We start from the raw sequence: 23712 nt of genomic DNA on the forward strand, positions 1-23712 counted from the left end.
ATTTGTCTCTAGAAATTTGTCCATGTCTTCAAGATTTCCTGTTTTATCAGAGTATAAATTTTCAAAATAGTTTATTATCTTCTGCATTTCACTGGTGTCCTTTGTGTTCTGTCACCACCAGGGGATGCTGTATGACTACCTTCTGATCCCCACACAACTGTTCAGTTAGGACCTTTCACTGTAAGGATCCCTAATTTGCCAGTGGAGCCTCTGTTCACTGATGGGAACTCAACAGCTGTGCTCTGTCTGACTTGATTGAGTCACTGGAGCAGAGATCTATGTCTGTCTCATCTCATCAGGTGCTTCCTGCCAGGGGTCCCCCAAGGAGGAAAGCAGCCTCATTCTTTCTCACTCTGCACTGTGTGCTACACTCTGGCACCAAGGCCCAACCATGATGGAAACACAGTTGCATAAACAACCCTCCTCTAGCAGAGGGTAAAAAATTAAAGGACACCTACAAAAGCCCAGCGCCAATGTGAGAATCAGGGTCTGTGCCCCCTATGACTTGTACAAATCCTGCACCTCCTCCATTGCTGCTCAGGTGAACCTCAGTCTTCAGCAGGTCTCGATTCTTAGTTTTCTTCAACTCCTCAGTCTAAGAACTCATGAGAAAGTTTTCTCCTCCCCTTACCTCATCTCCTACTCCTATCTGTGTTTGCATGTTCCCTCTCCAAGTTGTATTGAGTCAACTTCCCTCCATCTTTGCCTCTCCTGAATCACCTGCCACACTCATCTATTCCCAGAACAGTGGCTCCAATTTCAGCAGATCCTAGATACAATGGTACCAGTAGATTACAGGGAACCCTTCCTGGTGTCTTCTATGCTACTCAGACTCATGATATGTATCAGAGTTGTGGGGTCACCAGGTACTTGCCTGGAGCAAAGATGCCTGGACAAGTACACATGTGCTCTGTACATCTCTGACCTGCAGCCTGAGGATAAGCAGATTATTACACAGTACATGGAATGACGGCTTTAAGATTTACTCAGTGCTATTAACCATAAGGAAACGAGAGGTAACCCTACTCTGTGTTATAGATGGTGCTAAAAAGTCAAAACCAGAATATTGAATTTGAAATGTGTGAACACAGACTTTCTGATATACATAATAATGAAATCATATATAATTATAAATTACCCAATCTGCTATGAAGAATCATATATGTGTAATGTAAAATCACAACAAACCCCAACTTCATATGCTTGTGACTTTTGGGTGATGTGTTATTATATTTTCAATGAGTTCATAAACAGGTAAAAGTTCCCCTGGCCAGAGCAGTGTAATTACAGAAAATGAGCCCCAAAGATGAGCACACATTAATCCCTGGATCCTATGATTATGCTAGGATGTACAATGAAGTGATGACATATTATATGTGGAGTTAATGTTACCAATCATCTCACATTAAGGTCAAGACATAATTCTGGAATTTATCTGGAGACAGTGGGATCATGAGGGTTCTTAAAAGTGGAAGAGAAAGTGAGAAGAAGTAACCAGAGTGGTGTTATGTGAGAAGGTCTCCGTTCAGGGTTTCTGGCTTTGAAGATGGAAGCAGTGACCACCAGCTGTGAATGTGGGTGACCCCTAGAATTTGGAGAAAGCAGGAAGAAAGTTTCCTCCCCTGAAGCCCACAGAAGGCAACACAACCCTGTGAAACCCTGAGGTTAGCCAGTAAGATCCATGTCACTCTTCTGACCCCTGCAAATGTAAGATAAGTAATTTGTATTTATTCAAGCCTCTTAATTTGTAGTCATTTCAATTATAGATCTATATTCCCACTTATACCCTTACCACAGTGGCCCAATGGGAAAATGTCATTCATTAGATCAGGGTCATGTAAACTCTAACTTGGGGTGATGGATGTCTTTGGGCAAGTATCTTACACAGCTCAGCCAACTTACATCCTGGACAGATGGACACCAAGATGATAGAACATGAAGGAAAAATGAATGATGACCCTCTGAGTTGGTTTTCCTAAATGACCTCAAGCAGAGGGAACGTCCAGCTCTATGCTTCTTTCTCATGGCACTTTTCATATTGGATTATTGATTCCTGGTGAATTTTTTTGTGGAAACCACAAGCTCTCAAATTGCCACGAAGAGTGGTAATATTGATCTGAGAACAGTGCTTGATACACAAACATTTCCATGAGTATTTCTCGATTAAAATAAAAAGGTAAAAAGGCAGAGTTAGAATCCATGCAAAGACTAAACTTCTACATGTAAATTCAGGAGACATCATGGAACACTTTTCTGGAACCCTTGAAGTATGTTCGCAGATGGAAACGTTCCCAGAGGACTCCACCTCTGCATAGGGGGCCACAGAAGAGGTGAACCCTGTGTCACCAATGTGGGCTCAGCAACTGTGTTCTTCTGTGAAGCCCCAGCACCTGCTTCCTCCCAGTTCTGCCCATCAGGCAAATGAAAGCATCACCACACTCCAGGCTTTGTCTTGCATCATTCCAGGCCCAGAAGAAGGGCAGACAGTGAGAGGCAGTGGGCGGAGGCACATTTGCATGAGCTGCTCCTCCCTGAGGCCAGTGGGAAGGGATAAGAAAGGCTGGGGGCAGCCCACACCAGCTCTGGAGCTCAGGAAACTTGTCCAACATGGTCGGGACTATTTTCCTCCTTTTCATGCTCGCTTACTGCCCAGGTAGGAACAGACCTCTGTGCTCCAAGGCAGAACCCTACCCTGAGTCTGTCCTCACTGGCTCAGATCCCCAAACACCTGCACCCTGGCTCTGCCTTCCACTGTGATGTGTCTGTGTTTACAGGTTCCCTCTCCCAACCTGTGCTGACTCAACCACCCTCTGCATCAGCCTCCCTGGGACAAACAGCCAAACTCACCTGCACCCTCAGCAGTGGCTACAGTGGTTACAATGTGGACTGGTACCAGCAAAGCCCAGGGAAGAGTCCCCGGTTTGTGATGCGAGTGGGCACTAGTGGCATTGTGGGATCCAAGGGGGATGGGATCCCTGATCGCTTCTCAGGCTCAGGCTCTGGCCTGAATCGGTACCTGACCATCCAGAACATCCAGGAACAGGATGAGAGTGTCTACCACTGTGGGGTAAACCATGGCAGTGGGAGCAACTACGTGTAGCCCACAGTGACACAGGCAGAGGGGAAGTAAGACAAAAACCAGCAGGCTGATCTGCCCTGGTACCCTTTCACTTCCCAGGGTCCTGACTCGCAGGTCAGAAGGAGCCTCCTGACCATGATTAATCATTTCCACCTTCCCAGATATTTTATAAATGTAATTTACATTGAATATCCTCCACATACAAAGATGTTCTTATCAGTGTTTTTTTTTTAATTTATATTTATTGTAAACAAATGGGATACATGTTGTTTCTGTTTGTACATGGAGTAACAGCATACCATTTGCGTAATCATACATTTATATAAGGTAATGATGTTTGATTCATTCTGTTATTTTTTCCTTCCCCCCACCCCTCCAACCCCTCTTTTCCCTCTACACAGTCCTTCCTTCCTCCATTCTTGCCCCCCTCCAACCCCCCATTATGTGTCATTATCTGCTTATCAGTGAGATCATTCATCCTTTGGATTTTTGAAATAGGCTTATCTCACTTAGCATGATATTCTCCAATTTCATTCATTTGCCTGCAAATGCCAGAATTTTATTATTCTTTATAGCTGAGTAATATTCCATTGTATATATATACCACAGTTTCTTTATCCATCCATCAATTGAAGGAAATCTAGGTTGGTTCCACAGTCTGGCTATTGTGAATTGAGCAGCTATGAACATTGATGTGGCTGTATCTCTGTAGTATGATGATTTTAAGTCCTTTGGGTATAGGCCAAGGTGTGGGATAGCTGGGTCAAAAGGTGGGTCCATTCCAAGTTTTCTGAGGAATCTCCACACTGCTTTCCAGAGTGGCTGCACTAATTTGCAGCCCCACCAGCAATGTATGAGTGTACCTTTCTCCCCACATCCTCACGAACACCTATTGTTGCTTTTATTCTTGATAATCGCCATTCTAATTGGGGTGAGATGGAATCTTAGGGTAGTTTTGATTTGCATTTCTCTTATTACTAAAGATGGTGAACATTTTTTCATATGTTTGTTGATTGCTTGTAGGTCTTCTTCTGTGAAGTGTCTTTTCATATCCTTAGCCCATTTGTTGATTGGGTTATTTCTATTCTTGGTGTAGAGTTTTTTGAGTTCTTTATAGATTCTGGAAATTAGCGCTCTATCTGAAGTATGAGTGGCAAAGATATTCTACCACTCTGTAGGCTCTCTCTTCGCATTGATAGTTTCCTTTGCTGAGAGAAATCTATTTAGTTTGACTCTATCCAAGTTATTGATTCTTGCTTTTATTTCTTGTGCTATGGGAGTCCTGTTAAGGAAGTCTGATCCTAAGCCAACAAATTGAAGATTTGGACCTACTTTTTCTTCTATAAGATGCAGGGTCTCTGCTCTGATTTCAAGGTCTGTGATCCATTGTGAGTTGATTTTTGTGCAGGGTGAGAGATAGGGGTTTAGTTTCATTCTGTTGCATATGGATTTCCAGTTTTCCCAGCACCATTTGTTGAAGAGGCTATCTTTTCTCCATTACATATTTTTGGCACCTTTGTCTAGTATGAGAAAATTATATTTATTTGGGTTTGTGTCCATGTCCTCTATTCTGTACCATTGATCTACCTGTCTATTTTGGTGCCAATACCATGCCGTTTTTGTTATTATTGCTTTGTAGTACAGTTGAAGATCTGGTATTGCGATACCCCCTGTTTCATTCTTCCTGCTAAGGATTGCTTTAGCTATTCTGGGTTTCTTATTCTTCCAGATGAATTTCATGATTGCTTGTTCTATTTCTGTAAGGTACATCATTGGGATTTTAATTGGAATTGCATTGAATCTGTATAGCACTTTTGGTAGTATGGCCATTTTGACAATATTAATTCTACCTATTCAAGGACATGGGAGATCTTTCCATCTTCTCAGGTCTTCCTCAATTTCTTTTTTCAATGTTTTGTAGTTTTCATTGTAGAGATCTTTTACCGCTTTGGTTAGATTGATTCCCAAGTTTTTTTTTTTTTTTTTTTTTGAGGCTATTTCAAATGGAATTGTTTTCCTCATTTCCCTTTCAGCTCTTTCATCACTTGCGTATAAATTTGCTTTAGATTTATGCATGTTGATTTTATAGCCTGCTATTTTGCTGAATTCATTGATGAGGTCTAGAAGTTTTCTGGAGGAGGTTTTTGGATCCTCTAAATATAGAATCATGCCATCAACAAATAGTGATAGCTTAAGTTCCTGTTTTCCTATTAGTATCCCTTTAATTTCTTTAGTCTGCCTAATTGCTCTGGCTAGAGTTTCAAGGACAATGTTGAATAGAAGTGGTGAAAGAGGACATCCCTGTCTTGTTCCCATTTTTATAGGGAATGGTTTCAGTTTTTCTCCATTAAGAATGACGTTGGCCATGGGCTTAGCATAAATAACCTTTACAATGTTCAGGTATGTTCCTACTATCCCTATTTTTTCTAATGTTTTGAGCATGAAGGGGTATTGTATTTTGTTGAACACTTCTTTTGCATCAATTGAAATAACCAAATGATTCTTATCCTTAAGTCTATTGACATGATGGATTACGTTTATTGATTTATGGATGTTAAACCATCCTTGCATTCCAGGGATGAACCCCACTTGATCGTGGTGCACGATTTTCTTTTTTTTTTTTTTTATTTATTTATTTATTTATTTTTTTACGTTTACATAGGGTAATGATGTTTCATTTTTTTTCCGTTCCCCCCCACCCCTCCCACCCTTTTCCCTTTATACAGTCCTTCTTTCCTTCATTCTTACCGCTCTCCTTAGCCTAACTCTAAACCTAACCCTAAACCTAATGCTAACCCCTCCCACTCCCATTATATGTCCTCATCTGCTTATCAGCGAGATCATTCGTCCTTTAGTTTTTTGAGATTGGCTTATCTCACTTAGCATGATATTCTCCAATTTCGACCATTTGCCTACAAATGCCATAATTTTATCATTCTTCATTGTGGAGTAATATTCCATTGTATAAATATGCCACAGTTTCTTTATCCATTCATCAACTGAAGGGCATCTAGGTTGGTTCCACAATCTGGCTATGGTGAATTGAGCAGCAATGAACATTGATGTGGCTGTATCTCTGTAGTATGCTGATTTGAAGTCCTTTGGGTAGAGGCCAAGGAGTGGGATAGCTGGGTCAAATGGTGTTTCCATTCCAAGCTTTCTGAGGAATCTCCACACTGCTTTCCAGAGTGGCTGCACTAATTTGCAACCCCACCAGCAATGTATGAGTGTTCCTTTTTCACCACATCCTCGCCAACACCTATTGTTGCTTGTATTCTTGATAATCGCCATTCTAATTGGGGTGAGATGAAATCTTAGGGTAGTTTTGATTTGCATTTCCCTTATTACTAGGGATGTTGAACATTTTTTCATATATCTGTTGATTACTTGTACATCTTCTTCTGTGAAGTGTCTGTTCATTTCCTTAGCCCATTTGTTGATTGGATTATTTGTATTCTTCGTGTAGAGTTTTTTGAGTTCTTTATAGATTCTGGAAATTAGCGCTCTATCTGAGGTATGGTTGGCAAAAATATTCTCCCACTCTGTAGGCTCTCTCTTCACATTTCTGATAGTTTCCTTTGCTGAGAGAAAGCTTTTTAGTTTGAATCTATCCCAGTTGTTGATTCTTGCTTTTATTTCTTGTGCTATGGGAGTCCTGTTAAGGAAGTCTGATCCTAAGCCAACAAGTTGAAGATTTGTACCTACTTTTTCTTCTATAAGATGCAGGGTCTCTGCTCTGATTCCAAGGTCCTTGATCCATTTTGAGTTGAGTTTTGTGTAGGGTGAGAGATAGGGGTTTAATTTCATTCTATTGCATATGGATTTCCAGTTTTCCCAGCACCATTTGTTGAAGAGGCTATCTTTTCTCCATTGCATATTGTTGGAACCTTTGTCTAGTATGAGAAAATTGTATTTATTTGGGTTTGTGTCCATGTCCTCTATTCTGTACCATTGATCTACCTGTCTATTTTGGTACCAATACCATGCCGTTTTTGTTATTATTGCTTTGTAGTAGAGTTGAAGATCTGGTATTGCAATACCCCCTGCTTCGCTCTTGCTACTGAGGATTGCTTTAGCTATTCTAGGTTTTTTATTCTTCCAGATGAATTTCATAATTGCTTGCTCTATTTCTGCAAGGTACATCATTGGGATTTTAATTGGAATTGCATTGAATCTGTATAGCACTTTAGGTAGTATAGCCATTTTGACGATATTAATTCTGCCTATCCAGGAACATGGGAGATCTTTCCATCTTCTAAGGTTTTCTTGAATTTCTTTCTTTAGTGTTCTGTAGTTCTCATTGTAGAGGTCTTTCACCTCTTTTGTGAGATTGATTCCCAAGTATTTTATTTTTTTCGATGCTATTGTGAATGGGGTAGTTTTCCTAATTTCTCTTTCTGAAGATTCATCACTTATGTATAAAAATGCATTGGATTTATGAGCATTGATCTTGTAACCTGCTACTTTACTGAATTCACTTATGAGTTCTAAAAGTTTTCTGGTGGAATTTCCAGGTTCCTCTAAATATATAATCATGTCATCAGCGAACAGGGATAGTTTGAGTTCTTCTTTTCCTATTCGTATCCCTTTAATTTCTTTGGTTTGTCTAATTGCTCTGGCTAGAGTCTCAAGGACGATGTTGAATAGAAGTGGTGAAAGAGGGCATCCCTGCCTTGTTCCAGTTTTTAGGGGGAACGCTTTCAGTTTTTCACCATTTAGAATGATATTAGCCATGGGCTTAGCATAGATGGCCTTTATAATGTTTAGGAATGTTCCCACTACCCCAATTTTTTCTAGTGTTTTGAGCATGAAGGGATGCTGTATTTTATCGAATGCTTTTTCTGCATCTATTGAAATAATCATGTGATTCTTAACTTTAAGTCTGTTGATATGGTGAATGACATTTATTGATTTCCGAATGTTGAACCAACCTTGCATCCCTGGGATAAAACCCACTTGATCGTGGTGCACTATCTTTTTAATATATATTTGTATGCGATTTGCTAAAATTTTGTTGAGAATTTTTGCATCGATGTTCATTAAGGATATTGGTCTGAAATTTTCCTTCCTCGATGTGTCTCTGTCTGGTTTAGGTATCAGGGTGATATTGGCTTCATAGAACGAGTTTGGTAGGGTTCCCTCCTCTTCTATTTCATGGAATAGTTTGAGGAGTATTGGAATGAGCTCTTCTTTAAAGGTTTTGTAGAACTCGGCTGAGAACCCATCTGGTCCTGGACTTTTCTTTGTTGGTAGGCTTTTGATGACCTCTTCTATTTCATTGCTTGAAATTGGTTTATTTAGGTTGTGTATGTCCTCCTCGTTCAGTTTAGGTAATTCATATGTCTCTAGAAATTTGTTGATGTCTTCGAGGTTTTCTGTTTTGTTGGAGTATAGATTTTCGAAATAGCTTCTAATTATGTTTTGTATTTCACTCGTGTCTGTTGTGATGTTTCCTTGTTCATTCCGAATTTTAGTAATTTGAGTTTTCTCCCTCTTTCTCTTTGTTAGTGTGGCTAAGGGTTTATCAATTTTATTTATTTTTTCAAAGAACCAACTATTTAATTTGTTAATTTTTCCAATTGTTTCTTTTGTTTCGATTTCGTTGATTTCGGCTCTGATTTTAACTATTTCCTGTCTTCTACTACTTTTGGTATTGGTCTGCTCTTCTTTTTCTAGCGCTTTGAGCTGTAGTGTTAAGTCGTTTATTTGTTGATTTCTACTTCTTTTTTTGAATGCACCCCATGAAATAAATCTTCCTCTAAGTACTGCTTTCATAGTGTCCCAGAGATTTTGATATGATGTGTCTTTGTTCTCGTTTACTTCTAAGAATTTTTTTATTTCCCTCCTGATGTCTTCTGTTATCCATTCATCGTATAATAGTGTATTATTTAGTCTCCAAGTATTGGAGAAGTTTCTGTTTTTTATTCTGTCATTTATTTCTAATTTCAATCCATTATGATCTGATAGAGTACAAGGTAGTATCTCTATCTTCTTGTATTTGCTAACAGTAGCTTTGTGGCATAAAATATGGTCTATTTTAGAGAAGGATCCATGTGCTGCTGAGAAGAAAGTGTATTCGTTCTTTCTTGGATGGTATATTCTATATATGTCCGTTAAGTCTAAATTGCTGATTGTGTTGTTGAGATCTATAGTTTCTTTATTCAATTTTTGTTTGGACGATCTATCCAGTGGTGAGAGAGGTGTGTTAAAATCGCCTAGTATGATTGTGTTGTGGTCTATTTGATTTCTGTAATTGAGAAGGATTTGTTTGACGTACGTGGATGAGCCAATGTTCGGGGCATAGATATTTATGATTGTTATGTCTTGCTGATTTATGCTTCCCTTAAGCAGCATGTAATGTCCTTCTTTATCCCTTCTGACTAGTTTTGGTTTGAAGTCCACATTATCTGAGATGAGGATGGATACTCCAGCTTTTTTGCTGTGTCCGTGTGCATGGTATGTTTTTCCCCATCCTTTCACCTTTAGTCTATGGGTGTTTCTTTCTATGAGGTGAGTCTCTTGCAGGCAGCATATTGTTGGATTTTTCTTTTTAATCCAATCTTCCAGTCTGTGTCTTTTGATTGATGAATTCAGGCCATTAACATTCAGGGTTATTATTGTGATATGATTTGTATTCCCAGTCAATTGACTCATATTTGTTTTTGGCATGATTTGGTTTCTCCTTTATTTGGCTATTCCTTTAGGCTAGCGCCTCCTGTTGCTGATTTGCATCGTTGTTTTTCATCTCTTCCTCATGGAATATTTTGCTGAGAATGTTCTGTAATGCTGGCTTTCTTTTTGTAAATTCCTTTAGCTTTTGTTTATCATGGAAGGATCTTATTTCATCGTCAAATTTGAAGGTAAGTTTTGCTGGGTATAAGATTCTTGGTTGGCATCCGTTTTCTTTCAGGGCTTGGTATATGTTGTTCCAGGCCCTTCTGGCTTTTAGGGTCTGGATTGAAAAATCTGCTGATATTCTTATTGGTTTTCCTCTGAATGTAATTTGATTCTTTTCTCTCGCGGCCTTTAATATCTGTTTTTATTTTGTATGTTAGGTATTTTCATAATAATGTGCCTTGGTGTGGGTCTGTTGTAATTTTGTATGTTTGGAGTTCTATAAGCCTCTTGTATTTGGTTTTCCATTTCATTCTTCAGATTTGGAAAATTTTCTGATATTATTTCATTGAATAGATTGTTCATTCCTTTGGTTTGTTTCTCTAAGCCTTCCTCAATCCCAATAATTCTCAAATTTGGCCTTTTCATGATATCCCATAGTTCTTGGAGATTCTGTTCATGATTTCTTACCATCTTCTCTGTTTGTTCCACTTTGTTTTCAAGGTTAAATATTTTGTCTTCAATGTCTGAGGTTCTGTCTTCCAGGTGTTCTATCCTATTGGTTATGCTTTCTATGGAGTTTTTAACTTGGTTTATTGTTTCCTTCATTTCAAGTATTTCAGTTTGGTTTTTTTTCAGTATCTCTAACTCTTTATTGAAATGATCTCTTGCTTCCCATATTTGGTCTTTTAACTGTTGATTGGTGCGATCATTTAATGCCTGCATTTGCTCTTTCATCTCCTCCTTCAATGCCTGCATTTGCTCTTTCATCTCCTCATTTGCTTCCCTGATCGTTTTAATTACGTACATTCTGAACTCCCTTTCTGACATTTCTTCTGCTGTGCTGTCATTGGGTTTTATTGATGTAGTATCTAGGTTTGTTTGGGACATTTTCTTCCCTTGTTTTCTCATATTGGTCAGTTGTCCGTGGGACCCTGAGATATTGCAGTTTTCCGCTATTGGCTTATAGTGTCCCTGTAGATTTCCAGTGTATCACCTCCCAGCCTTCAGTAGCCTGCTGTCTTGGAGGAATCTGATAAAGCAGCGTATCTGAAGAAAACTGCCCCTAGCCCCCTACTGGTTCCACGATTTGGAACTGGCTCTGTGCTGAAATGCTCTCACTGTGGGCCTGCACCGTGCAGCTGGCCGTGTGGGAGGAGCTCACTGCCGGAGTGTGGAAGGCTACCTTGGGAAGACTCTAGCTGCCCTGCCTGGCTCCGATAAGCAACCTCTATCTGGGCCTGCCACCCGGGCTGAGCTTTACCCAGTGGGCAGACTCACCCGTGGCTCTATTTCAGTCCCAGTCTCTCAATGCCTCCCCTTCTTAACTCCTGGGTTCTGGAGCGACAGGGGGTGCAGTCTCCCTCTAGGCCGCCATCTTGGATCGCCCCGAGAAGAGAGCCTGCAGCCGGAGCGGGCAGAGCCGCCTGAAGAGGTCTCCGGCTGCCCTGCCCTGATCCCAGAGGCTGTTTGCGGTTCGAGGCTCTCCGTTGGTTCGGGGGCTTGTGGCTGGTTCTATGTAGAAAGTCTCTCACTGGGCGGTCAGCTCCGAGAGGCTAGCCTTGAACGGCACCTCCCAGCGCAGGGGTCCAGACTACTTGGGGAAGTCTCTGGCTGCCCTGTCTGGACCCTGAATCTGCTTGTGTGCCAGAGTAAGCTGAGCTGCACTGGCTCCGGGACTCGGAGCTTGTTCTGGTCAGACAGGCTCTCACCAGCGGGCCACGATTTTCTTAATATGCTTTTGGATACGGTTTGCCAATACTTTTTTAAGGATCTTTGCATCTATATTCATCAAGGATATTGGTCTAAAATTTTCTTTCCTTGATGTGTCTTTGCCTGGTTTGGGTATGAGGGTGATATTAGCTTCATAGAATGAGTTCGGTAGGGAACTTTGCTGCTATCCGTATCCCAACTCATGGGGTAACATGTACATACATGGTCCACCTGGGCTTCACCCACCTTGCTACCTTCTCCCACTTACATGTGCACAGGGCTCTCAGGGTGTTTGTTCCTGACTGTTAGAGAGAGAGAGCACCATAAAGAGGGAGAATTGATGCAACATCCAGGATGGGAATTCTGAGTCTACTTTGTATCGGAGGTCACTTTGAGAGTTGCTCCACTGTTATTTATATAGTGAATTCATTCATGTGCAGATACAATTACTCTATGATGTCTTTATCTTGCTAATGACCTGGATCAAGGTATATTCTTACAGGTTAATACTGATGTTGCTTGAGACACCAGTCATGTTCAGGGGTTCCAAATATACTACACTTAGGGTCAATTCACCACAACTTGAGGAGTTCCCATGAATACCTCACATTTGCTAATTCATAAAAATTAGTCACAGAAAAAAAAAACAAAACTCTATTCTTTAAAAAAGTGCAGTATCATTTAAAGAATGCAAATCATAGCAATTCAATTAAATAGATAGAGAAGACTGCTTTTGGGAGTTTATAGACTTGAAGTGTCCTCATCCTCAGGATGCCTCCACCCTCTTGAGAGTTTTATATAGGATTACCAAGCACAATTCATTCAGAAAATGAGAGCTTGGAGTGTTTATTGAGTCTTTATTCCTTAAATACATAAATATAATTCTATTGAATTAAACTCAATCTCCATTCCCCTCAACTCCATGAAGATGAGGAGATTTTTCTGATAAAATACAATCAAAGTTCCAAACTTCTAGTCATCTAGTTGGTCTTTCTAGTATAGCCATCCTGCTTTCTTAAACCACCTGGGGACAGACCATGAATCACCTTGAAAGGAGCAGACTTGGATGTCTGACGAATAAATGACAAGCCCCTAGTGGACGACAAGCCAAAAAGACATAAGTGTCACGAGAGCGCTGCATCAAGGAGATAAGACACCATCTGGACCAGAATTGGAAACAAGCCAAGAAGAAGGGTATATAAACTCCCCTCTCAGACAGCTCCTCGGCTCAGCCCAGATCTCCTGATGAATCCATGTCAGCCAGGTTCTTGAGCCCCACTGATCATCCATCCATCAAGACCACCGAGACTTGCTGCTCTGACAGCTTTATGACCGGTGGAGCCCGCCATCCTCCACTCCCAGACCATTGGCCGGAGGGAGTTCCAAGTCCAGCTGTCGTCTTCTCTCTGACTAAGATAACGTCACATTTGGTGTCCTTGGAACCGATAAGGCAGAGAGGACTTTGGACTATTTGATTGAGGTGTGTTTATTTGCCATACGATTTGATTGATGTGTGATATTAGAAATATTAAGGTTTGTGTTATCCCAAGTGTATCCAATAAAGCCAATTAGTTTGGAACCAAATTCTAGTCACTCACCTCTCTGCCGCTCGCGACACACCTCATTAGCATAAACTCAGAGGTAGTTCCTGTCCTAACCCACTGGGGCTAGGACAAAGGCCAGGGTTCTCATTCCATAATGTCAACTCTCTCTACACACACACACACACACACACACACACACACTTTCTCTCTCTCTCTCTCTCTCTCTAATTAAAGGACATTTGGACATTTGTGACAGGACATGACCCTTGCTCTGAATGGTGAGAACTGGGAAGTTCCTCCAGGATGGAATGAAGATAGGAAAGATGGCAAAGAGGGGCCCCTCAGGGTTGGTTGCTAGAGTAGAATTCTGTCCTGAGACATTTTTAAATTTGTTCATATTTAAAGTCAATGCTGTATTCCAATGCATTAGAATTGACATTAATCATTGTTGATTATGGGTAACTGATTACATCCAAAGTGATACTCTGCTCTTTTAATGTTAGAATATTAAATATTTTATATGATAATATAATATGAAATAGTCATGTGAAATATAAATATGTACAGTAAATCAAATATAAAAAAATAGTGGGGGAATTATACTCATTCTTTTTAAAAAATCCATATCATTTTAGATATTTTTACTGTTCAATTTTAACTGCATTTTAAAATAAGACAGTCCAGTATTGAGATTGATGAATTGGCTTCTTATTACATTTAAAAACCTTTGTTCTTGTTAAAGTATGGTAGTAGCCTTTTGTCAAAGATTTCATCATCAATCAATATATTTAGCACAATGTCCTATACAAAGCTTCCTTTCATATGCAGTAAAGGGAGAATTTGGAACCTTTCCAAATTACCGTCTCCTAAAGTAATAAGAGAAGACCTTTTGAATATAGAGTATATAATCGATACTTTAATTTTTGTCTATAAGAAAACTTAAAGCAATTTCTGGGACTTTTTTATTATTATTATTATTTGTTCTTTTTAGAAATACATGACAATAGAGTGTATTTTGGCATATTGTTGATACATGGAGTATCACTTATCTTAATTAAGACCCCATTCTTGTGTTTGTATGTGATGTGTAGTTTCACTCATCACGTATTCATATATGAATATAGGAAAGTTATATCTGATTCATTCTATGATCTTTCCTATCCCCATCCTCTTTCTTCCCTTCATTGCCCTTTGTCTAATACAATAAACTTCCATTCTTCCCCAACTCTTTATTGTGTGTCAGCATTCACATCTCAGAGAGAACACTCGGCCTTTGGTGTTTTGGGATTGTTTATCTCACTTATCAAGATAGTCTCCAGTTCTATCACTTCACTGGCAAATGCCATAATTTCATTCTTCATTGTGGCTGTGTATTCGTATTCTTTGCCAAGAATTTTTATGTTTAAATTTTAGTTTTAGAAGTACTGGCAAAAGTGGTTTAAGTTTTAGGTTTAGAAATGTCCTCATTTACAATTAAATCAAATGGCCACCAAAACACTGGTGGTAAGAACTTCTCAGGTAGATGATTTGGAGCCTGGTCATAAATAAAGATAGAAGGACCAAAAGGGCCCAGAGACAAGAGGACCTTGTGGTCTAGGAATAGGAATCCTCTGTACAAATGGAATCTATTTGTGGTTTTGTACATGCTATAGGAGGAGGAGTTGAGGTAGGATGGCAGGGGAAAAGCCCACAGAGACTTTGAATGTAAAAATAAATGTTTATTTAATCTTAATGTAGAAAAGGAATACAAGAATCTATTTAGGTAGAAAAATAGTTTTATCACACACATGTACGTGAAATATCCCATTGAATACCATGTATATAATGAAAAAAAGAAATAAGAAAAGTGGTGGAGAAAAACTACACAGGGACTCTGCATGACTTGTGAGCAGTGTGCCTGGAGCAGGGACAGGAAGGTACACAGCGGTGGGCAGTTTTGGACAGTGTGTGGAGATGTTTCGTGCTGATGTTCTGTGGGAGGAAACAGGTCCTCAGCAGTCAGAAGTGGGCTCCAAATGCTCAGGATGAGCATGGTCAGGGTGGTGTCACCTACATGAGCATACTTTTAAGTGACTCTATTCACAGGTACCTCTCCACTAGGAGCTAAGTTCATTTACAAAAGAAACTTTGTTTTGACACTTCTGAATATACTGAACCCAGAAAACAGCCTGACAAAAGGAAAAACTGTATGAGTGTCCAGATTGATCTTGTGAATTCACCCGAAGAGGAAACCTAGGGAAAACAAAACCAAGGTAAAGATCATGATTGAAGCTGATTTCTAGACATTTGAATTTGAGGTTCCAAAGTGATTCAAGAGGAAATGTCAAATAAGAAATTTGACATTAAGGCCCAAGGAAGAGGTGAGGAAAATGGACTTGAGCATGGTGAAGGGTGACCAGTAGGATGGACTGGATTCCAAGGGTTATGTGGAGACAGTGAAGAAGGATATGATGGGCCTCCAGGTCCTGAGTAAAGAAACCACAGGAGCAGGTTATTGGTGGTACAAACTCTGAGCAGAGAAGACAGACTCCATGAGCAAATGTAGTACAGAACAGGGTGAGTTGTACAAACTTCTAGCACCATTTATATTAACTAAGAGCCAGTGAGGTATCCATCAACAAAATGTCAACCAGAGAGGACAAAATCTATGATGTGACTCCCCCAATACTGCAACATTGAAGACCTCAACCCAAAATCCCACAAATAATTCCAGTGGGAGAAGAAGGAAGGATTTTTGAACTTCTTGTCAACAAAAGACATGTTTCTTCACTGAATGAAGTTAATAAGGGAAGGGAATAAACAATTGAAAATATATATATATGCCAGACTGGAACTAATTCTATACAAAACAGTATGTGGTAAGCCCAGCAGCTATAACCCTTATATTCCCTGGTGCTTCATTCAACTTATTAAATACTAAAACAATTATCTTCGGTAAAACATAGATCAAAAGAAACAGCAGTTTATATTATAGTAGTTGGAATCCAACTATTGATTCCATATAGGTGAAGCACTAAGCCTGTGTAGTGCTTATTCTAAATTGCTTGTCAATGAAGTGAGAACATTTTTACATCTTCAATGAGTGTGCTAACACTTTAAATTGTCATTTAATTGTCTATTTACACTGCCTATAATCAGACACAACTTCCTGAAGTGACAAAAAACAGCATTTATACTTAATGAATTGGTAGCAAATTATCGAAGACTCAGACCATATTTGTGTGTACAGGTGCAGTGACCTGGTGAACTGCAGAAACCAGCTGGGCTCTCGAGTTTCTGGGCCAAGGGAGCTGTATGTCCTGTGACCTGCAGGAGACACTGGAAACTACCCTGTCATCCCTACACAACTGCTCACTAAGGACCATTCACCTACAGGAGACCTGGTCTGAGTGTGGGACACTACACTCACAGATGTAAATTCTGGAAAAGTCCCCTAGTAAAGGTCTTGGCATTGTCTCAGCAGGTGCTTCCCCACAGGGTTCCACCAAGGGGTAAAGCAACCTCATCCTCCTGAGTCTGCAGTATGAGAGATGAGCTGCAGCACCATGGTTCAAAGAGGGGTTGGGACAGTCACGATGGAAACATATTTGCATGAATAGCCCCTTCTCTCCCAAGGAGAGGAAAGAAGAACTGGGATTCCCCTGCTCCACTGTGAGGTCCTGGGGTCTATGTTCACCATGGCCTGGACTCTTCTACAACTGCTTCTGCTATTTCACTGCTCAGCTACAGACATGCCTGATCGTGTTCAGTGAGCATCTCTGTTAGAGTTTCATCCTTTAGTTCAGAATCTCAGCAGCTCAAGTGTGTTCTCTGTCCCCGCACCAATGTTTATCTTTCTTTGCAAGTTCTATTTCCCAGCCCTCTCCAGTATCTTCTCAGCTACTACTCAGACTCAATTAAGTATAAGGGATCTGGGTCCACTTCTGTGTATCCAAATATGCCTCAGCCAATGCATGGAATTTACTCATCTCTTGACTGCAGCCAGAGGATGAAGCTGATTATTACTGTGCTACAGATCATGGCCGAGGAAGCAGATATCAATGAGAAGCTTCTGTGGAGGTGCCTGTAGTGTAGACCTTTCTCCAGCAGGATATGTTCTTGAACAGGAGACAGAAATACATATGTCATATCTGTAACCTGAGACACAAAAGCTACTCAGGAAGGCACAAATGAATGAGAAAATAGAACCTAAGGGCATATCCACATAGCTTCTGCAGTAAATAACAAGAATAGATACTATAGTCAGCAACTGGAATTGCAGGTGAGTACAGTCATGTTCATCCACAAAGCAGTTTAATCAGCACATTCCATAAAGTATGAACCTTGTCTTACTAGAGACATATGCAAGCCCAATGTCATAAATTCCCCATTGTCTGAAGCAGCCCACATGTCCAGTGGATACAGCCTCATGGACTCTCACTGATGCTGTCCCTCAGATCCTCCCCTCCAATCTCCCTTCTGCTCTTTTATCCATCGGGCCTCTCTCTGGGTTTTACTCAGCTTTTTCACTGCTGTCACTAAAAGACCTGACCAGAATAATTGTAGAGGAGGAAAGGTTTATTTGGGGGCTATACTATGAAGCTGCTACCCCACCCTTTAGGCTGCATTCATTTCCCCACCTCCCAACTACTTGTCAGTCTGTGAACATCCTAGCTAGCTATTGGTTCATCAGTCAACTTGCAAGTATCCTTCTCCTTTATTGGTCCCCTGTTAGCCCTGCGGAATTCAACTGCTTAAGGATAGCTTCCCCGCCATCTTTTCTCATGCTTTTCTCTTCTCCTCTCCTCACTTCCATGCTTCTCTCTCTCCTCCTCGCTTTCACGTTGTCTCCTCCATTTCACTGTCCTGCACACGAGCCCTTTCTCTTTTCCTCTCATTTTCTCTCTTACCCTGCAGGGAGACACTCTGTTTTGCTTAATAAACCCTCTTATGTCAATTCCTGTGTCCGGTGTGGTTTTCTGGGTTCTCACAGGGGTTTCAGAGGTCTCAATCCACAGATAGTAGGCTCCATTCCTCAGAACTCAAGGTGAGGCTCAACATCATGAAGGAAGAATGTGGCAGAGGCAAGCAGCTCACATGACGATCAGAAAGCAAAGAGAGACTCTCTTCACCAAATACAAACTATATATCCCATAGCTATCTTCTGCTAAGACAATTATTCTTAATAATTGTCATTCTGATTGAAGTGAGATGAAATCTGAGTAGATTTGATTTGCATTTATCTCAATTGCTAGAGATGTTGAACACTTTTTCATATATTTGTTGATCAATCATAGTTCTTCTATGAAGTGTATATTCAGTCCCTTAACCCATTTATTGATTGGGTTATTTGTTGTTTCGGGGTTAAGTTTTTTGAGTTCTTTATATATCCTAGAGATTAATGCTTTATCTGAGGGGCATGTGGTAAAATCTTCTCCCAACCTGTAGGCTCTCTCTTCATATTAGTTATTGACTCTGTTGCTGGAAAGAAGCTTTTTTAGTTTGAGTTCATCCCATTTATTGATTCTTGATTTATGTTCTTGTGCTTTAGGGGTCTTGTTAAAGGAAGTCAGATCCTCTACCAACATGGTGAAGATTTGGGTCTATATTTTCTTCTAGTAGGCACAGGGTCTCTGTTCTAGTACTTAAGTCTTTGATCTGCTGTGAGTTGAGTTTTATGCAGAGTGAGATATTTTATTTCATTTTGAGAGTGAGAGGTTTTATTTCATTTTGTTACATGTGGCTTTTCAGTTTTCCCAACACCATTTGTTGAATAAGCTATCTTTTCTCCAGTGAATATTTCTGGCACTTTTGTCTAGTATGAGAAGCTTATATTCATGTTGGTTTGTGTATCTTCTATTCTGTACCATTAGTCTACATGTCTGTTTTGGTGCCAATACCATGCTGTTTTTATTACTATAGCTCTGTAGTATAGTTTGAGATCTGGTATTGTGATACCTCCTGCTTCACTTTTCTTGCTAAGGATTGCTTTTGGGTCTCTTATTTTTCCAAATGAATTTCATGACTGTTTTTTTCTAGTTCTATGAAGAACATCATTGGAATTTTCATATGAATATCATTATATTTATATAATGCTTTTAGGTAGTATGGCCATTTTGACAGTATTAATTCTGCCTATCCAGGAGCATGGGAGGTCTTTCCAACTTCTACAGTCTTTTTCAATTCATTTTTTTAGTGTTCTGTAGTTTTCATTTTAGAGGTCTTTCACTTCCTTTGTTAGATTCCAAGTTTTTTTTTTAATTTTTTTTACATGATTGTGAATGGGGTAGTGTTCTTTATTTCTCTTTCAGTGGATTTATTACTGATGTAGAGGAAAGTGTTTGACTTATGATTTTTATTCTGCTACTTTGCTGAATTCATTTATTAGTTCTAGAAGTTTTTTTGAGTGGAATTTCTTGGATCTTCTAAATATAGAATTATATCATCAGCAAATAGTGATAGTTTGAGTTTTTCTTTACCTATTTGTATACCTTTATAATTGGACCATTTGATACCTAATTGAGCTTTTCTTCCCCTTTCTTAAATTAACTAACCCTGACTGCACTTTATTTCCCAGTTTCATGTCTGTCCTACCATTCTGCAGGAGTTTTAGCTGTTTGAAATTGTGTACCATCAATTTTGCTTCTTAGAGATTGACTCCAATCTTTTATCATATCAAAAGTAATGAATTTTCTCCATCTTAGCTAGAAAAATGACCATCTGCCAAATTTGTAGTTAGTATTTGTTTTTGTCCTACAGAATATAATAGCAAGTGCATTGTGCAAACTGTCAATTCAGCAAAACTAACAAAAACACACACATAAGAAACTCCTGATAACTACTGTTTCTGTATGTAATGTTTAGTCTGACAGTGTCTTGTCAGTTTCTATTTGGCAGGTGTAGGCTGCTCTGTGACAAGAATCTTCAAAGAAGCCTTTCACCTTTCAGAAAAAGCCCTTGCAATTGGGTATTTAGTATCTCCCAGGAAACTGGCATTTAAGAGATTGTGGCTACAATTATGGTATAACACATTTCACTTGATCCACTTTTATTCAATCATGGTTTACCATTTTTATTTTATATCCTACTTAGGGTATTCTTGATTTGTTTATAATGCAAATCAATTTTATTAAAGTCCAAAGAGAGTAAGTCTTTAGGTACATTTTGCATGAAATTAAAAGACAAATATTGTGCTTTCGTAGTTGCTATAAAGAAATACTGTAGCGATTTGGTGCAAAACAAGAAAACACAAAAAATACATTTACACACACCCATATATTTACAGCTAATAAAATTACCTGGGGAGTGTAAAGTTTGTTTCTTTTTTGTGTATGTCCTTGCAATATATTTTACATACATGGAAAAAAGAAACTGAAATATTAGTCATGCAGAATATGTGACCAGAACACAGCATGCATATGAAGAATTTTTGAGACTCATTGTCTATTCTGAAATGATTGGGAGTTGTAAAGTGTTATCTTACTTCAACCAGTAATATTAGCAAATCTCCAAATGTTAAAAACATCAGTTTATTTTCTTTCCACATTATTTAGTGATGACATTGCAACATTGTAACTGGGTGTCCTTTTTAAACAAAACATTTTCTGCAAAATAGAAGCTATTATTTTTCTTAAAAGCTTTTGTGAATGAAGTCCTCAGAAATGTTTTCCTAAAAATACAAGAAATATAATTTTAAACCGTACAGGATTTAATTTAATTTTTAGAATAACATATCATCTTGTATTTAAATTAAGCTTATTGAGATAGAATTTATTTTAAATAATATATATCCATGTAAATCTGTTTGGTAGGTGATGAAAAACATACACATTTATTTATACATGCATTTTCTCCATCTTAGCATACACATTTATTTAGACAGAATCTTTTTAATGAGTATATGCATATGTACATATGCACAGACACCGTACACTCTCTCTCTTTTAGCAGTCACACAATGAAGATTTAGAATATTTCCATCACACATAGACTTCTCTTTTGCCCACACTTTTTCAGTATCCCACCAAACCTGGCCTCATGATCCCAGTCATCTGCCTTGTGTCACTCTCATTCACTCTCCACTTTTACAGAATTTCAATTTCATAGAAGAATATACACAGTCTGTCATGATATCCTTCTACATTCTTTATCCTTTCAAAATAACAAAGGAATTTTGAAAGTCATTTATATTGTTGGGACTATGAACTCTTCATTCTTTTCAAATGTTTTGCAGGACCTCATCGTATAGATATGTACTTTTTTCATTATTCATTTGTGGATGAGAATTTCCGTTGTTTGTATTATGAATGACCCTGCTCTGGCACTTTCATCTATAAGTCATTCTGCAGACATACATTTTCTTTTATTTTGTATAATTCACTAAGAGTAGAATGATACACTACAAGGAAAAGTTTATTCTAACCCTAAAATAAATCACCCAAGTGTGTTTTTCAAAGTGGTTGTTTCCTACCAGAAAAGATCAGAAGACTAATGCTTTATATCTTCATCAATAGGTGGTTTTGTCATTCTTCTCACCCAAATTCATCCTTTTGTTTGTGTAACAGGATATCATTATGATATAATTTTGCATTTTTTGATTTCATCATATTAAATATATTCATGTGCTTATTGGCCATTTAAATCTTATTTGGTACAGAGACGAAATTACTGAAGAGACAGATGACGTATAAATGACTTTTTCATATTGAATTTAATACTCCTGTGCTATTAAAATTTTATTGCTTCTCTTCTTACTGAATCCTTTACTTTGCTTTAGATTGGGTTCTTCATTGTAAATAAAGAAAGACCAGCTGAAGCTCTGCTTTCATTAAAAATGTACCCCTGAGCCACAAGAGAGCATTCTGGATACAGCTGGGAAGTGGTCTTTCAGGCCCTGGTCCCTTTACCAATTGATCCCTGAGGTGTGAAAATTCAATAGCTTTGAGCTAGCCAGCTAAGTTTTCCTGGGAAAGGAGCTCATTTGCAAGAAAACTGTGCTCCCTCAGGGTGATAGGCTTTATAATAAGAGCTATGGGGCTGCCTGTGTAGTGAGCAGTCTTGAAAAGCTCGCCCCTTGGCTGGCTATACCATGGCCTGGGCTCCTCTCCTACTTACACTTCTGGCACAGGTCAGGGGGACCTTTCTGGGCTGGGAGTGGGAATGAAACATTGAACCCATGCCCCTCTCCTCTCCTAACCATTGGCTCTCTCACTCGTTTTCAGGAGCCACTTCCCAGGCTGTGGTGACACTGACCCTTCACTGACCATGACCCCAGCAGGACAGTGACACTCACCTATGCCTGTACTTCTGTGGTTGTTACTCTCAGTAACTATGCCTACTGGGTCCATCAGAAACCAAATGAGATACTTCAGAGTCTAATTACCACACAAGCAATCTGATCTCAGGAGTCCCTGGAAGATTCTCAGGTTTCCTGATTAGAGGCAAGTCTACCCTCACCATTATAGGGGCCCAGCCTGAGGATGAGGCTGCATATTACTGTGCTCTCTGGTTCAGTATCCATTTCCACAGCAACATGTGTGGATAGGGAAGTGAGATAAAAACCTGCTTTCATGGAGCCAGTATGGGTTCAAGATGCCTGTTCTCCATGGCCCCAGAGAAGGTTGTCAATTTTATTGTTCAAAGTTCCAAAGCAATTCTTTTTTTTTATTATTGTAAACACCATTTTATGATAACAATGTGCTCATAAAAACTAGTATGACAATCTATGATAAGTTGCACAGCTATGGATAAAGTGGCAAGCATGCGCACACACATGCACACACACACACACAGACACACAGACACATACCTACTGATATGAATAGACCAGAATTTAATTACCAGAAAAAAGTATGGTATCACAGTGATACAATGCAGAGCTGCTATATGGGTAATGACAAATAGCAGTGGATTATCTAATGTGAAATTCACAACAAATGTAATTGAAACAGGGACAAACCTCCTGCCCTTCTCGCTGAATTTTTAGAAAAATTTACAACAATCTGACATAATAAAAAGTTTCCAAAGAACAGATTTAATTTCCAAAACCTAATACCAACATAAATTTCTATGTAAGTATACCACTAGATATACCTCACACAATGCAGCTTCTTTCTCTGAATCTTAATTCAGTTTTCCAGAAGTGATCCTTCCTGTGTGCTGGAGGAAACCCTGCACAAGTAGCCTAGTAGGCAGGATGCCCAGCATGAGATGACGAATGCACAAGCCCAAAGATGGTGAGTCCTTGACCCTAAGCTGCATGGAAATTGTTGTAGTTTGAGATGGAGGTCAGGCTAAAGCTGACCTGGTGCTTAGGAGTAGAATCTGTGCAATAGTCACACCCAGAGTTCTGGTTCAGCCTGCATCATACTCCTCCATCAGTTTTGTTGATTCTTTATCCTTAGATTACACAGAGTCCATTAACTAAAATCCAAATTTTCCTCCAACTATCACGAAATTTATATACACCATGTGTCTTCTAAAACAACTTCAGGATTTACCTTTTTCCATGTCTAGATTAGCATCATCTTTCTTCAAAAACTTGCACCAGGCACTCAGGCTCTG

The 23712-nt window shown here is 39.2% G+C and overlaps 1 gene segment (V, D, J or C); it reads left to right on the forward strand.

Moving 5' to 3' along the window:
* The first annotated feature begins 2593 nt into the window (after positions 1 to 2593).
* Positions 2594 to 3100, forward strand: LOC124990761 (immunoglobulin lambda variable 9-49-like). The segment is given in 2 exon segments: positions 2594 to 2653; positions 2775 to 3100. Coding segments are annotated over 2 exon segments (372 nt in total).
* Positions 3101 to 23712: the final 20612 nt, after the last annotated feature.

The sequence above is a fragment of the Sciurus carolinensis genome, chromosome 8, assembly GCF_902686445.1.
Source record: "Sciurus carolinensis chromosome 8, mSciCar1.2, whole genome shotgun sequence".
Lineage (NCBI taxonomy): Eukaryota > Metazoa > Chordata > Mammalia > Rodentia > Sciuridae > Sciurus > Sciurus carolinensis.